The sequence below is a fragment of the Rhodamnia argentea genome, chromosome 1 (assembly GCF_020921035.1).
Source record: "Rhodamnia argentea isolate NSW1041297 chromosome 1, ASM2092103v1, whole genome shotgun sequence".
Classification (NCBI taxonomy): Eukaryota; Viridiplantae; Streptophyta; class Magnoliopsida; order Myrtales; family Myrtaceae; genus Rhodamnia; species Rhodamnia argentea.
The window spans coordinates 37061851-37078002 of record NC_063150.1 but is presented as its reverse complement, the minus strand read 5'-3'; the positions used below and the strand labels follow the sequence as shown (position 1 = coordinate 37078002).

Sequence of the window (16152 nt, the reverse complement as noted above, 5' to 3'; positions counted from 1 at the left end):
TCGACAGCCGCCTGATGTTTCAATGATCTTGGAGAATGATGATGCCAGCTAAACTGTCGATGATCCAAAAAGATAACACTGAAACTACAACGTTGTTTACAAAAAGAAAGCTGTTACAAAAATAACCTCGACAGTCTTTCATGCCAGACTTAACATTCCATATTTGTACTCTTCCAACCCATACATTATCTGCAACTAGCAGATCCGTTAGTATGTTAGCTGCGAGAAGAATTTCTTACAGCCTGGGTTGTCCCTTTTTACCAGACAACATATTTTACACGAGAAGCCTACTCAGCACTCGGCCAAACCTGGCCGCCACCATCACCAGTCTGATATTTTGCTTATTTGTGCATGGTTTGGCCAATTATCAGATCAAACCATACATCATGGAACTCATAAATCAATGGTCAGCCATATGGAGCAATTTCTACTAAAGGAAGGACCATAATAGGAATATCTCTACAACTTCAATGGCAGAGGGTCAAACAACAAAAATACTAGATCGAAGCATCGAATCCTTTTTCATGTGAGTCCAAATCGAATTTCCTCTGTTATTAGAAGGTACCCTGGACGACTTGAACCTGATTCGGCAAATTTTCGATAATTCACTTCATGAAGACTATTTACATGGGAACAGACGTCTGATGAGTGTAATACCGAGTAGTTTTACATATCATGACAAGAATATAGTGAACGAATGCACTCATTATAGTGATGGCCAACTTGTTACAACTGTACAAAAGGACAGCACCACATTGACCAACATTATCATAGAACCTTCAGAAAGGAGAGCACGCCTTCAAGAAGCTGTCCAACCCTCAAGCAACAGAATCAGATTGAAGTTTCTTCTTCACATCATCGAGGCAACATTGGACATCAGAGAATTCTCTGGTGTCAAGAAAGTTTCCAGCCTGAATTGAAATCAATACCCATGTCAGCGATTGTCCACCAGACCATTCCAAAACAAACTTATTGGAATAAATGATAGCAGTTTAAATTCATTAACCCAGCTTAATAACTCTACTACAAATTGCAAATAACTGAAGCTTAAAGTCACTTCAGTAGGCAATGCAGCATGCTTGCCTGTCTAATGATGCTTTTCAAGTGCATCTCAGCTGCAAGGAGTTCTCTTCGGCTTCCAGTAGATGATGAAATTTCCATATATACTCTGCAAAGGTCCAAAGAGGCCAAGGCGAACTTCTTAAACCGATCACTATCCTTCCACAACTCAGATCCCTGAGAGATGGAGAGAATCACATTTTAGATTTCCAATATGATCATTCAAAGAATATTGAATGGAGAGAAGCTACCTTATGGAATTTATTGACTCCATGGATCCAAGACGTATGGGATCAAAATTATTCTTGAAGTAGTTTATCAAATGAACAAGGTAATTTAGAAACAGGCTAAGGAAAGTGTAGTTTTGTTTGATCGGCAATTATACCAGAATGAACTTCCAGTTTGGTTGGTTTTAGCACAAAACTGAAACTAAACAAGAACCAAAACACTGGACTACCATAAGAAGCAGTCAACTAGATGCCTCTTGGCGACAGTACTTGAGACTACCTGATACGACCTAACTTGCTTCAATAAGGCTTCAGAGCACATTACAAGATCTCCTTTCATCTTGTGCCACCTTGCAAATAACCCCCACATATCTGCTCCCGCACCACTTCGGACTATCTGTATTAAAAGAGATTAACCAGATGTAAATCTACAACAAATAATCATCTTTTCTCATCTCAGTACTTGTTACAAATGATTACAGAAGCATCATTTAATTTTCACCCTAAAAACTTTACATTTGGATAATTATGATCTCAAAAGCTCTAGTCATCATTTAGCTGGTATGTGCAGTACAGTTTCACGGCATCAAATGCACATTTGTCTGGTTCTTACCAAATGGAAATTGTCAAACAGGGGATTAGATCAGGAAAGGGAGACGTAATAGTGGATTTCTATAAACATGAACAATATGGCATAATGAGCACATAGATTTAACCTCATTTAACTCATTTGTAAAATACCATAACATGAAGCATGCCAAGTAGTTGGAAATTGATGTCATATGAGCAGTTAACGTTTAATGTAGATAATCAAGCTTGAAAATAATAAAAATGTCGGGGTATCCATCTTATGAAAAGATAAATATCATTTGACGATTGAGGGCTTGGGCAAGGAGTGACAAGTCATAAAAGACTTGGTTTCTCAAGATTTATACACAATCCAGAGTACGTTCTGGATAGATACCAGCGACAAGTCGCAGCAAAAAGTACGCCTGCTTTGGCTGTTTATTTATGCTTTTCAATTCAGAGGTTGAAATGAACGAAGTGCTGAGTAAAAAATAGCGAACCTGCTGTAAAATCTTTCCAAGAGAGTCTACCAACTGTTCAGTTTGCCGTAGTATCCCAGTCTGAGGATCAGTACATCCAGACTCGTTAGCCAACTCTGCATCGGAATCAGGAGATTGATTTTGATCGGTAGAACATCCAGCTCTTTTTTCTATCTCTTCAGTGACTTTCCCTAATAACTCAGCATCTACTCTTTTACTGTTTGTCATTTTCAGTACCATCTGTGTAGCTTCCAAAGCCTAAGAGGAAAAGCAAAAGAATGTAGTATTCATTTTAGTAAAAGATTGCTCCGACTAATTGCATTTCAATCAAGAGAGCAAGAGGGTTTTTTAATAAAATTTGTTTGTCAGCAGTACAAAGCACCATGCTCTCTTAGCTATATTACTATTGGAAAATGCAAATTTGACAAGTGAAGAGACTAAATCATACAGTCAAGCAGAATTCACGGGAGGCACCAGAACATGACCCTTCCAACTAAGGCAGGCACATTGGTCACGTTAAAGGGACAGTAATAGGTATTCACAATGAATAGAATAAAGTAGCGCTATTTAAGATCAAGGAACTTTTTTAATCATCTACAATGAGATTTTCATCAAACTAATTTTGTATTATTTTCCAATTCTCACTAGTCTTCGCATGCATTTTTTTCTTGAATGGAATGCCATGTTGCTTAAGTTGTTATCATCCAGCACCTTTATATAATTTCATGACTCAACCCATATATAGTTGAAGGTTCTATATATGGCTCGCATGAGATGTGTAAATTTCTTGTCCTTGCCAGATGAATTCTAAGAGATTGGTCAAGAGAATGCTAAATTTGTTGATCAGGTACAACAAAATCGGAACAAGGGATGAAAATACTCAAGATTGACTTCAACTACATTTTTTAGATGCACCCCGTAGACTCGAGCAGAGAGTCCCATGATACACCTAAAATGATGAGTTTGGCATATATGCCTTACAATGCCGTGAACCGCTTAATCGGAAAAATCTATAACTGCTATAACCAGTGCCAATACAATTCTACTAGTTTTGAAATATGTCACTAGGACATGAACAAAACTGCAAAATTCGATTTTCAGTGGTTACCACTTAAACTTATCTGGAATTTGGTCAATGCGCTAGTAATCACCATCCTCAAATTACTTCATAGTGGACATTATTAATTCCCCTCAAAATAATAGCGAACTAATTTACGCACTCATTCTATGTTGCGTGCAACATTTTGAATGGTAATAGTATCAAGAGTTGAAGTAAGTTTGCCCAATGCCATCGTATTCCTAGCATTGCTTATTTATACTCGTAAAGGTTCACTAACTCAACTTATTGGTAACAATGGACGTGAGGTAAAGATGGAGGACAATAAAGGCAACAGAATTTTCCCATATCCCTGCTCAGGGCACTGAAGAAATGCCCCAATATATTAGACTAGACAACCATAAGCTAGAAAAACACATGTTTATATTTACGGAGCACCAAGGAGGTGCCTCCTATTCACAACCTAGAAGCTAAAACATATCTAAGATATCCAAAGACTGTCAGAAGAGCTCCACCACAATGCATCAAGAATAAGGTGGAAACCCGAGTATTCTTTCCACATATAAAACTTTCCTTATTTTTTAAAGGCCCGCCTATTTCTTTCCTTCAAGATAACTCAAAGAATGGAACCGGAGTTTAAAAACAATTAAGTTTTTGATTTTTCTTAACAAGAATTAAGTCCAGACCAGGCCGAGTTCCTCTCTAACAGACCTGGCACAACCCAACTAGAGTGCAAGAGTGAGAAAGCCTTCAACTATGTTCAGAATCATGAATCATCCATAGGCTGAACTGCTGAAGCTGCCCCCTTTTTTTTTGTCAAAGGAAGCTGCCCCATGGTTTGATAGAAATTTTAAAATCAATTGGTATGTTTCAAGCATATAGAACCCGCTTACAGATAACTACTAGTATATGGGGCAGCAGAATGCAAACAATTTCTACCTGATTGATATTACCGACATCAAAGGCGACTTGACTAAAGTTCTCCCACAACTGCCAGCTGTTTCTTCTGCCAACAGAGCAATTTTTTTTTTTAATTTCTTGATCTTTCACAGTTGACCCTGCAGTTGAAGAAATCCGAACAATACTAAAAAAGAGAACGGACTTAACTTGAACTTCAAGGCTTCCTTAAATGCGATGAAAGCTTCTTTGCTTCTCTTTTTGATCATATGCCTGCAAATATACGAACTCATCTTAATTTACATAGTAAGAGAATACCATGTGTATTACTTCATGAGGAACAAACAAACTAGCATCTAACAATTAAAGACCACAACAAATGAGACACAAATACAATTCCTACAAATCATAAGGGCGTTAGCAAACATATGGGAAGCACAGACTTCTTCCTCTATTGACACCAGTTCCTTTATGCAGTATTTAAGAAATGGTATCCACAAAAAAGGAATTGTGCTGGTCAATAGATGCTGTTTTTTTTTTCCTCAAAAGAGAGGCAGAGACCGTGAGACATCTCCTTCACTGTCCGTGGACAAGAATGATCTGAGGGACCTCTTAAGCCTGCACTGGCTATCTTGGCTTATAGGAGGACCTACTGTACAAAAATTATCAGTTTGACAAGGTCTTCTTTTGCCTCATGTTAAAAAAAAGAAAGGATTTCCTCAATCCCTCATGTTTTTTGGTTGATTTGGGAAGAGAGGAATAAGAGAGCCTTCGTCAGAGAAATGACCTCTGACGCTTGTTATTGCAGAAAGTCTTACACTTTTGGTGCGGCAGAAAACATGCGAGTATGTGAATGTTTTAAGTGATATTGCAGATGATTTGTCTTTTAGCCGAGCTCTTTTGGTCATGAGCTCTCTTTATTTATGGGTTTGCACCCTCTTAGAGCCCCACAGTAGTGTTTTTGTTTACCTATAAAAATAAAAAGAAAAAGAAATTGCATTCCTAAACCCCATGCAAATTGCCATAGTTAGAGTGATAATGATTGTTACTTCATGGGGGGCAAACAAACTATCATCTAACTATTAAAGACCATAATGGCCATAGGTGAGGTATAATTCGTGCAAATAATAAGGGAGTTCCCAAACATATACTCCATATTCACAAAAGTGCAGATACGCTACTTCCCTTATTGACATCATAGCCTTCATGCAATAAAGAATAAATTATATCCAGATTCCATAGGCATATGCTACGCATACCGTTTAAAATGCACCCATTTAGGTGCATCTTATCTCCATGAGTAAGCTGAAATTGGGGAGCGCTTTACTGCACTAACATGCTTTAATCTTAATCCTTCTTCACGCATCCTTCTCCATCCACTCTTGAAAGCTAGTTATCCTCCATAAAGTTTGTTAAAGTATCCTACAATGCTTGTCTATGGGGTTTCAATGGACTTGTATGCATGCATTGTCCCTCCACCTATTCGCTTAAATTTTTGGTTGAACATTCTTACATGGAATAAGAGTCAGGTGTCGCCAAAGATATATTTTGGGTGTGAGGCTCTCTACCATCATGTGATGTGCTCAGTCCCATTTGCAGATGAGAAGAGGCATTAATGTATCCCACAGTACTTGTCTATGAGGTTTCAATGGGCATTATGCTCATATAGGCTCCTTCTACCAGTCAAGTCTTTTGGTGGGATTTTCTAACAAAGTTCATCGGTTATAAACATGTCAATGTCTTAAAGCAATTAATAGGCTTTTACACCTGGACCATTTTCAAGAAATCTAGAAAAACTCACTAAGCTCCCTTGTCAGCAACGGTACTTACTCACAAGGAAGCAAGAACAAATAGGTAAGTGACTTTCCTTAGAAAGGACACCATGCTTAGAATAAAAGATAGGAGATAATTTCCTTTCGTCCCTTTCTGAAAAACGCAGGTGAAAACATAATATGTGATACATCCAACTAGTAAGACCATCCAATTTCCAAATTGGTAGCAAAATAATGCGAGAAATTATCCAAAGAGTGACAATACAAACGGGTACCACTGCGAGGCCAGCAGGGCAGAAAAAAAGGAAAGAGGCTTAAATTCAAACCCAAAGAGATCTTACCACCGGAAAAATAGAAATGTGCCACAGAGCATATGTATTCAATCAACCATTCACTGCTCGGATTGTGATATGGTAGAAAAATGAGATATGACGCAACAACCAGTGGACAAGAAGGGTAAAAAAAAAATTGACAAGAAACTCACAAACAAGCAATATTGTTCCAAGCTTCCCCATTGTCAGGATCAAGTTGAACCGCACGAGTGAACCCATCAAGAGCCTTTTCAATGTCCCTCGCCTGTATCAAAATTAGAAAACCAGATTGAATACTAAAGAGATGTTTAATTAAGAAAAGAACAATACCTACAGGATATAAAACATTATATGCAAATCAAACTGGTCTTAAACCATGCCAACACAAAATACCTTCAAAGCTGCAGCACCCAACGCAAACCAGCCATCTGGATACAAAGAATTCAAGGCCATTGCAGACTCCCTAAGATGGAACAATGGTAAAATCAGTGCATGACATGTCACCCATGGGATAGAGGCCAAAATTTATACAAAAATTGAAACTAAAAGGTAAAGCACACATATAGACTTACCACAAAACCACAGATTTCCCATAGTCCCCTTTGTTGTATGCACTTCGAGCAAGGGACCTCTGTCATTTAAAACAAAAAAGGGAAAAAAAAAAAAGGAAAACCTTAACAAAAACTAGCAGTTTAGAGAAGCCATCTAGGAAAATGGCTTCAAGATTTATGAATCAGCAAGACCAGTTATGGAGGGGGCTTGTCGCAACACATCTGGAGTTAATGATCTTGGGTGGCTGCTTAATACGAGTAGACCATGGACAAGGAGAAGGATTTTGGAAATGTGCTAGGAATGAATGGCCTATATTTTTCAAGCTTCATTGAGTACAAGGTCGGAGATGGATCCTCTATTTCTTTTGGAACGACCACTTCCTTCAAAGAACTTTTTTCCTATCCTCTTCATGCTAGCCACAATGCTGGAGGGTGCTATTAGTGCTTTTCCACTTCACTAATGCAAGTGGTACCCAATGGAATGTCCCCTTTGTCCACATGACTGGATCAGTGGGACAACAAAGTCTAATGGACCCTGACCTCAGGTGGAACCTTTTCGACCAACACGTTCTGCCTGGCTCTTATAGTGCAACCAGCCCTGGAGATATCCTGCTTTAGATGGAAATAGATTTTAAGAGTCAGCCTCTCAAAGCTGCTTTCCTTTTTTTGGAGGTTATACAGGAGAGTATTCTAACAACTGACAACTCTCAGAAGAGGTCTTCAGCTAGTGAATAGACGCTTCTCTAAGTTGACCACATCCTAATTCATTTCCCAGAATGAGACAACTGTGAATGCTGCATTGGGACTTTTAGGTATTCATTAGTCGAGGCTTCCACACTTAAAGAACTACTCCAGGCCAGGGAACTTCTTTTGCGAAAAACAAAGAGAAAGAGATTGATCCTAGCTAATATTCCTCCAGCATCATTTTCGGGATTTGTTATTGGAGAGAAACTTCAGGCCACCTGCCACCTGAGAGTAGAGTCTAGTTTCCTTGATGTAAAGATAAGATGGTTAGATATTCTGAGTCTTTGGGTTACTTTAAACCACTTTTCATATGTTGTTAGAATCGGTAGACTCTCTGTGTTAATTGTATAGGGGTACTACTGGCACCCTCCGAGCACCTTTCTTAATGAATTTCCTTAATTAGCTTACAAAAAAACAAAATAAGGGTAAGAGCTCTGCAGCATAGAGGAGGTTACTACTATTTAAGAAAGTCCAACCGGTCCCTAACTCCCTGGATTCAAGAAAACCGTTTATTTTTAAGGCAAGGCAGGCAAGACATCAACAATTCTAGATTTTTCTTACTGCTACATAAGGGACTTTGCTCCAGCGCATTAAAATATATAGGACAACACAGACCATTCCTTATCTAAAATCCGGAAAAGCATGCCTAGAATGTTCTGTTTGCATAATCGGAGCAAAATATAACATGCTCAAGGCATAGTGGAACAAAAAGACAGTTACATACAAAATTATATATTATTTTGATGAAAAATATTCCTCCACACAAATCAGAGTGTAAACAGTTCGTATTGGAAGGTGATTTCTACCATAGCAAATCGGAAGAGTAGCATGAAACAAAGCCTGCTTTCCAAATCTCAAACAGAGTATTGTGTCTATGGCCTGAACTGCACAAATGGCTACCACGAAGCTCAATGCTTTACACGTAATTCATTTTGTTCTTCTTGTGATACAGAGAGAGTTGCAAAAAATCTCTAAGTAAATTGGAATGGGTGGTGAGGTAAAGGGGTACACCATTAGTCCTTCTTTTCATCTCCAGATCTGGACATTTGGTTCTTATTGCAAAAATATGATATCAAGATACGTTCTTCATTTCTTTCAAATTTCTTTGATCTAACTCTCACTATACCTAAAACAGCATGCATTACCACTGCTTATGCCATCACTTTGAAACCTAAGATGTATTTGGCTTCCTCGACCTAACAACTGAACAACTCTGGCATTAACATCATGGCATTAACAAAATGTAATGCAAATGTTACCTTAGCTCGAGCAGATCTACCACTTGAAACTTCCAGTGCCTTTTCATAGCAGGCATCACTATTTGTCACATCACCCAATGAACACCTAGCAAGTAAAATAAAAACAAAGTCAAGCAATAAATCAGCAATGATTAACAAAATTTTAAGCAGAAGCTAAGCAACTTGCTATGTCACGCATAACTAATAAATCAAGAGGAAACAACCGGAATTATGTCTAGATTAGAAAGTTCAGAAAACAAGTAAAAACATATAAGTAGACATGGTTGGCCGCGCTAGTTTAGAAAGATAATTAAAAACTAAAGTGACACGTGTTGCACTCACACTGTCAGTCCTACACGACATTCGCCGCCACTGAACTGAGAAAATGCTGAGAAAGTTTAAACAGGTCCTAACACATTGAAAAACCACAAGTACTTGAGTCTACTGTCTAATTATGACAAATTTCCTGGGATGTATATTGAAAAACAGAAGCCCATCAAACATGTATCTCATCGAAATAAGCAAGACACATAAGCTGACAATTGACAGCACATTGCATCAGGACATAAGTTTAAGAAAAAAACAAAGGGCTGTAGAAGGCAAGGGCTTTACAGGAAGTTGCTCATGGGGCTTTTGGTATTAATTGTGTCGTCAGAGCATGGTGGAATAGGAACTACAGGCATGGCATGATTTTAAAGATTTAACAAACAAGGAAGCCAAGCTAAACTCTTTCGGAAAAGAGACGAATAGACTGACTAATTATCCTTGCCCTAGCTAACTCTAAAGAATCGTTTTCAGGTTAGGCAAAGTGATAAATATGCTCATTGGACCATACCATCTCAAAAAAAAAAATATATATATATATATCCAATAACCAACAAAAAACAGCCACGCAAAATGGAGGTAAACTCTGTTCTGACAGGCTTTCATATGCAAGGATTACGCCCCCTCGAAGCACATTATTGAACTTTATTTGTCCGTCCAAAAAGTTTAACTCGGTCCAAATGTGGAAAATCCTCCCCCCCCCAAACCAATTGGAAAAATATCTTTGTGATCGTAAAAAGTGCAACCATCTGAACAAGATTAAGTTAACAACATTACGACCTACATTAAATCAAGAGAATCTAAACGCAACAATTCAAACTTTGAAAACTCCAATGAGATTCACTAAATCACTTGAGAGTGGAAGACTAGCCTCATTTGGTCTTTGCTTAAGTCATTAGCCTAGTGGTGGGTATGTAACCCCCTCATTGCCCTATGTGGCTTTCCTGTGAGGCAACCCAAGCCACACCTGAAGGAAGCATTGGCCAAGCAGTTTCTCTCTTCAAACTAGGTGATTTTTCCAGGGACACTTAGTATAGCTTCTGCCAAGAAAATTACAACAAATTTTCCTCCTACAAAGCTAAGACAGGTATCTCCATTGATAGGCAGACATAAAAAATCTAAAAGCAAAGAAAACGCACCACACTAATCAAATCAAGACATAATAACAAAATCTAAGCCACATACCATAGCCGCGGGTCATTGGACATGACAGAGAGCCTGGTTTTAATAAGTTCTACCGCTGCCGATTTCTTCTCCAACAAACTGAAAGAAAAATCAATGAAGTGTCAAATAGGAAGTGAACCTCATATTAAAATACTCACTTCTCAACAATAGCTATCATATCATACCGATAGCAGTATATAAGATTGTCCCACAACTCAAGATCTTCAAATATCTTGACTGCCTCTCCCATTAAACCACACCTTATTAAAAATTCACCATATTCCCTGGAAAAATTAGGGAAAAAGGCACCATAAGTTCTCACACAAAGTGCAGTAGAAAAAATGCTATTGTCAATTTTCTGATTTTCCTGGTTAACATATATTGGAGTTACAAAATCATGCAAATGAAAAAAAGTTGTATATACACATGATGGTCACGCACAAATGCATATATGGATCCAGACAGACAAATATTTATAATTTAAAAACATGAATACACAGATATCTGCATGTCTGCATCTTCCTCCTAAAAATGGACACAACAGTAAATGAGCTTATCATCATTGCCAGAAAATATGTATATTCAAAGCCTTCTATTTACTTGACTGAATAATTAATCATACTTTCGAAGTGCAGGAATAGTGGGCATATATACTCCAAAGCTACAGAACATCCTCTCGGCAACTTGTGGAGAAGGCTCATACACACCCTTAACCTGAAATATTTAAACCACGGTTGTGGTGAATTAACAAAAAGGCCAATACGAAGTAGGCAGACATCAAATTATGACTTAAAAGAACAAAAGGACAAAAGAGAGCCATTTTTAATAATCTAATTAAGACATCATTATAGAACGGGTGAGTGATAGATCAATCCACAGATCTTTTGCTAGTGCTCTAAAAAATGAGGTCAACGTAGAACGGATCTAATTAAGAAGTCATTATTCAAAGGAAAAACGAGCTCAGTCAAATAGATGCTTTATACCAAAGTATCCATCATCACCAAAGCGCGTTCCTTTGTGCGACTACGAGTTGACTCCCATTGTATACGTAATATGTCACAGAAGCAACGTATCTGAAATGAAAGAGGGGGAAGGATTAAATTAAGTTATTGGACACAAACCAATATGTGACCAGAAATCTAGACAGGATGGCCAAAGATTGATCTTCTACAGAAATACAACAACAAAATATGCATTGACCAACTACTGACTAGTAACAAGAGATGGCTTCCATAAAAACAAGTAAAGAGCACGACGTCTTGAATATATTATCAATAGGTGGTCATGGCCGAACTGGAATAAAGATGATAACAGTAGAATAAAGATCTCTCTTTTTGTATATGCAGGATCCTACATTCTTGGCACCAGGGCCTTACCATATGCAGCAAAATTACAACACAGTAAAATTAGACTCACAATGAAACACACAGACTGCTGGGAATCAATTGTCTCTATGTATGGAGCCATATCCCATCCTGAAATCAAAAAGGAAGTTACCAAAAAAAGTAGCTCCTACATATTTCAGATGAACATACAACTACCATATCAATTAGGATAATGGTGGACTTCAAGTAAAATATGGCAATGAGTCGCCAAATTAGTAGATGCCGGTCAGAAAATGTTTGTATATGTGAAAACATGCAAACTAAATGATACTTTTCATCAAATTGCACAGTAGATTTATCATTTTCAACATAGACTTTGGTTTTTTTTTTTTTTTTTGAGGTAAATAACATACAACTTTGTTCATAATTGGTTTTTCCAATAAAGTGCCACTGTTGTAATTTTGAGTCTAGAAAAAGGCATCCAGATGTTAGTACTCAAGGGTCAAGCATTAGGATGTGACTTAGTTTTTATTTTTATTTTTATTGTACTTATAACATATGCTAGCCTCATCAACTACCTGACTAGGACCGTCCACCTAGTGCAACAAAAAATCAGCGGATTGGTTTCGAAGTCCCACGAAGTCAGGTTCACAGCGCCAGAACTATTTCCTAAACCAAACTCTTTTACTTTTCACTAACATGTGTGCATGATGCACTCCCACCAGTATTCACAGCTCAAATATCAAGTATATTAACATTTTCTACTTTCAATTCTCTTTTGATCTTTCCAGTGCACTGCCTCTTTCTGTGCATCAATGGCTCGATGGTTTAAATTGTCTGTGCATAACCTCACAATATATGCATATCGTAAACATTCTCAAAGGATGTACAATTTCTGCGCCGATGTACCAAGAATACATGATTATGTAGTTAAGTAAAGGCCAAATTTTCAACATTGAGACCAAACAAAAGAGGAACATTTGCAACCCACAGATGATCTAAGGAGTACATGGTCAAAACATTACTTTGCATATCATCCTGCCGAGAGCTCCTTTCTATCAGAAGGCATTTTGCCAGGATCACTGCTTGTTGGAATGCATGCAATGGGAGAGCCGCAACACTACCATTCTGAACGCTTTGAACAGCACTCTCAACATCACCATGATTATTCTCTAACAATTTAGGAGTCATCAAGACATCAGAGGTCTCACATGTGGCATATTGCAGTGATCTCGAATTATTTTCACCAAGCCTCCTCAACGGCTCTATATCTCCATCGTCCAATGAGCTTACGTTTGTAACAAGTACCCTTTGTGCTTTTGCTTCTACCTAGGATCAAATATTGAAGAAAATGGAAAGAAAGTTATAAAGAGATGCAAACCCACTTCAGTCCAGGCAAAAGATTATGTAACGTTCCAACTGCTCCCTCTTCAGAAAAATTTCAAGAGACAAAAAACCCAGCTATATATTAAGTAGAAAAAGGGACAACAATAGAATGTTCAGATAGCAACACCAATTATCTCAATTCTGTAATCCTAGAGGAAATAGAGCATCACAAATGATGCATCACAGCCATTCAAGCATGGGTCCCAAAACAGTTCCCGTGAAACAAGTTCCGCCATGCTAATGTCCATGATAAGCAACATGGACATTAGCAGCACTTCTACTCACCTGATGTGCAGTTCGGAATCCAAGAACCCCAGTCACTGAGAGCTGAAGCCCAGCAGCCATTTCCGCTGAATCAAAATGATGCCTATTGATGACGAAAATCATCAGCACACATACTGCATCAACATCATACCTTTAGAAAGTTCAATAATAGATCCATAGGGATGGAGACTTTGGTCATATTGCCTCAGCCTAAAACCCCTAATTGCACAAGAAAATGCGCTAGTAGGACATAAGTTGCTGACAATTTTAGGATGATATTACAAGCAATCCCATGTCACCAACGAATTCGAAGTCTATTGCTAGATCTATACACCTTTAGAGAATTTAATCAAAAGCATGGAGCAGCCAAATATCATTACTCAAACACTGTAAAAGATTTCATCTTTTAGGAAAAATTAAGAACAACATACTTTATTTAAAGAGTATTACAACATGAGCTAAACATGTAACACTCATAGAAAACTTGGTTAATGACAATTCAAAGTGTAAAATGGAAAAAAAAAAAAAATTGAAAACTCACCTGCAAGAATCAATCCTTCCATAGCTATGTTCCATCATACCAGCTTCTAGATGGACCATTGATACAATTGCCTTTTTTTCATCATCACCTAACTTGGGACCCCAGTAACCAGATACCTTCTCTAAATTACCAAAATGGTGCAAACTCTCAGCACCAAAGACATGCAGGAGATCAAACAAAGAAGAAGACCTCTCATCCAATACTCTTTGATGAATAAATAGTACACGGGCCAGCCACCATGACATGCTTTGCAGTCCATCCACTGAAGCTATAGTGCCATGAACTGACAAGTCCTTTGTCCTCACAAGCAACATCTTAGCAAGGACTATGTACTATCAACCAGAAGAGAAACTAAGTAAAAAACATAGGTCAAGAAATTGATAGCTGGAAAATCAAATACAGAAAAATTCCTTTGTTGAATCACGTTTTTTTAATAGCATATCATTATTATTACAAAAGGAAATAGTGTAACTTTGTTGTAAAATGTGTACTTATGCAAAGAGAAGTAATTGTCAGGGATTGAGGAGATTCAATGGCATTAATACTTCACCCACTTACAGATTTTCCTTCATCGTCATTCATTAGTTTCAACATGAGAAAGTATGAAGTTCGTTGTGTTAAGATAGCTTTCATCATTTAAGTAAAGTGTTAAGATGTAAAAGTACAATTACTGGTGCGCTCAAGTTTAACAACCACCACCATATGCAGTTGCCATGTCAACAAACGCAGGTACACACACTGGTGCACACCCACCTAGACGAAAGAGTATCTTTTAGTTTCCCATGAGAGTTGCTTTTAAAGTTTACTAGTTGTACATTGGTTGATTTAATGGCTAGAGACAGGGCATAGTATGTTTAGTACATTGCATAAATGTGGACAAGGAATAGTGATGACTCTCCTCGTCGTATCACCAGAAAAACCAAGTTCCAGCCTCAAGGCATGTAGAAGGGGAGAGATATTACACACTCGATGTAAACGAGTTAAATACACAGCGTCACATACAACATACAAGCAGACAAATACAAACCCACCTGAAGATGAGTGAATTTTCCGAGCAAATCAGAACCTGCAGACATGAGCTGATGACGGGCCCAATTGTCCCACTCCACATATTCTTCCACATCCAATGGCAAAGGACACTTGGGAAACCCCTTCAATGGTCTGGATTTTACATAAACATCAAACCTTTATCAATTCTGGAACTGAAAAATCAGGTCTTTAAATGCAATTCGCCCATAACTAAGGAACCTTCAGCGCAATTTACCCACCGATAAGTTGGCATTTCTTCAATAAAAAAATATAATAAATAACTAGCGAGTTCCACATTATATTAGCGAGGAGACGCCGATGGGACTCACCCGGTGATGTTACATTGAGTGAAGACCAAAAGCGCCGCCACAGCCACACACAAGACGAGAACAACTCTCAAACCACTCTCCGCCTCATTGCCCGACACGTTCACGAGAAACGACTCGGCTCGGTCAATCAAATCGGAGTAGACAGCCTCAGCTGATTCGGTGGAGTCGGAGAGGTCGGGGAGGGTACTCGCGGAGAGGTTGAAGACGAGGCGGAGGGCATCGGAGTTGAGCAGAGCTGCGTGATACTCGCCGGCCTCGATGGATAGGAGAAGGTCGTGGATGAGGGCGTGGAGGTGGTGATTCGGAACGGAAGGCGGAGATGGAGTTTGAGGAGGAGGAGTGCGAGGAGGGAGGGTGCAACGGAGGAGGCGGAGCTCATACTCGCGGAGGATCGCGAGGTCAGAATCGCACATCGTTGGGGAAGAAGAAGAAGAAGAAGAAGAAGAAGAGGAGTTTCGCCGAGTCGGGGAGGGTTTAAGAGAGGTTTATATATAATGATCGGACATGATTGGGAAGCTTCTGCAGGTGTTTTAACCATTACGACATTTTCTTCGACCAACGAAAAAAAAAAAATTGAAAGTGTAGTATTTTCACCTTTTTAAGGTAAAATTCCAGTTTCCCACCCGAGATTGCACGCAGGTTCTCAAAGCACCCCACGAACGTCGTCTGTTCCAAATTGACCCCTGAATTGCACGAAAAATTTCTCACATCGCCCCAAAGTCCGGCAAGCACGAAAAATTTCAGTAAGGGAACCAAGATCCCCATTGATGCACCTACTAGAGCACCAAATCAATCGACGAGGGTATGACAGATGAAGTTGAGAGGGAGACAGAGATGACTAGATAACATTTTCTGCCTCTGTGGAAAGAGAGGCATTTCAAAAACCTC

At 38.6% G+C, this 16152-nt stretch overlaps 1 protein-coding gene across 2 annotated transcripts; it reads right to left on the bottom strand.

Moving 5' to 3' along the window:
- Positions 1-528: 528 nt before the first annotated feature.
- LOC115755116 (tetratricopeptide repeat protein 27 homolog) lies at positions 529-15767 on the bottom strand. 2 transcript variants are annotated; one of them, XM_048282155.1, is made up of 20 exons: positions 15265-15767; positions 14938-15067; positions 13907-14238; positions 13387-13468; positions 12741-13044; positions 11807-11865; positions 11374-11463; positions 11013-11104; positions 10576-10674; positions 10412-10489; positions 8924-9008; positions 6942-7000; positions 6763-6832; positions 6543-6634; positions 4497-4559; positions 4329-4395; positions 2354-2590; positions 1567-1683; positions 1084-1168; positions 529-911 (listed from the first exon to the last, which is right to left on the bottom strand). In XM_048282155.1, exons 1-19 carry the CDS (start codon positions 15675-15677, stop codon positions 1112-1114), a joined length of 2526 nt encoding a protein of 841 aa, XP_048138112.1. In that variant the 5' UTR covers positions 15678-15767; the 3' UTR covers positions 529-911; positions 1084-1111. The 2 variants fall into 2 exon arrangements, with proteins under 2 accessions (XP_048138112.1, XP_030550271.2); XM_030694411.2 differs by having other exon boundaries at positions 1084-1236; positions 15265-15765.
- Between the last annotated feature and the right edge of the window lie 385 nt (positions 15768-16152).

Coding starts and splice junctions, on each gene's coding strand:
- LOC115755116 (XM_030694411.2), bottom strand. CDS start 15,677: ATGTGCGATTCTGACCTCGCGATCCTCCGCGAGTATGAGCTCCGCCTC. Junction 11,464..11,806: donor AGCAGTCTGTGTGTTTCATT/GTGAGTCTAATT, acceptor CTTTCATTTCAG/ATACGTTGCTTCTGTGACAT. Junction 11,105..11,373: donor TGGTGATGATGGATACTTTG/GTATAAAGCATC, acceptor TAAATATTTCAG/GTTAAGGGTGTGTATGAGCC.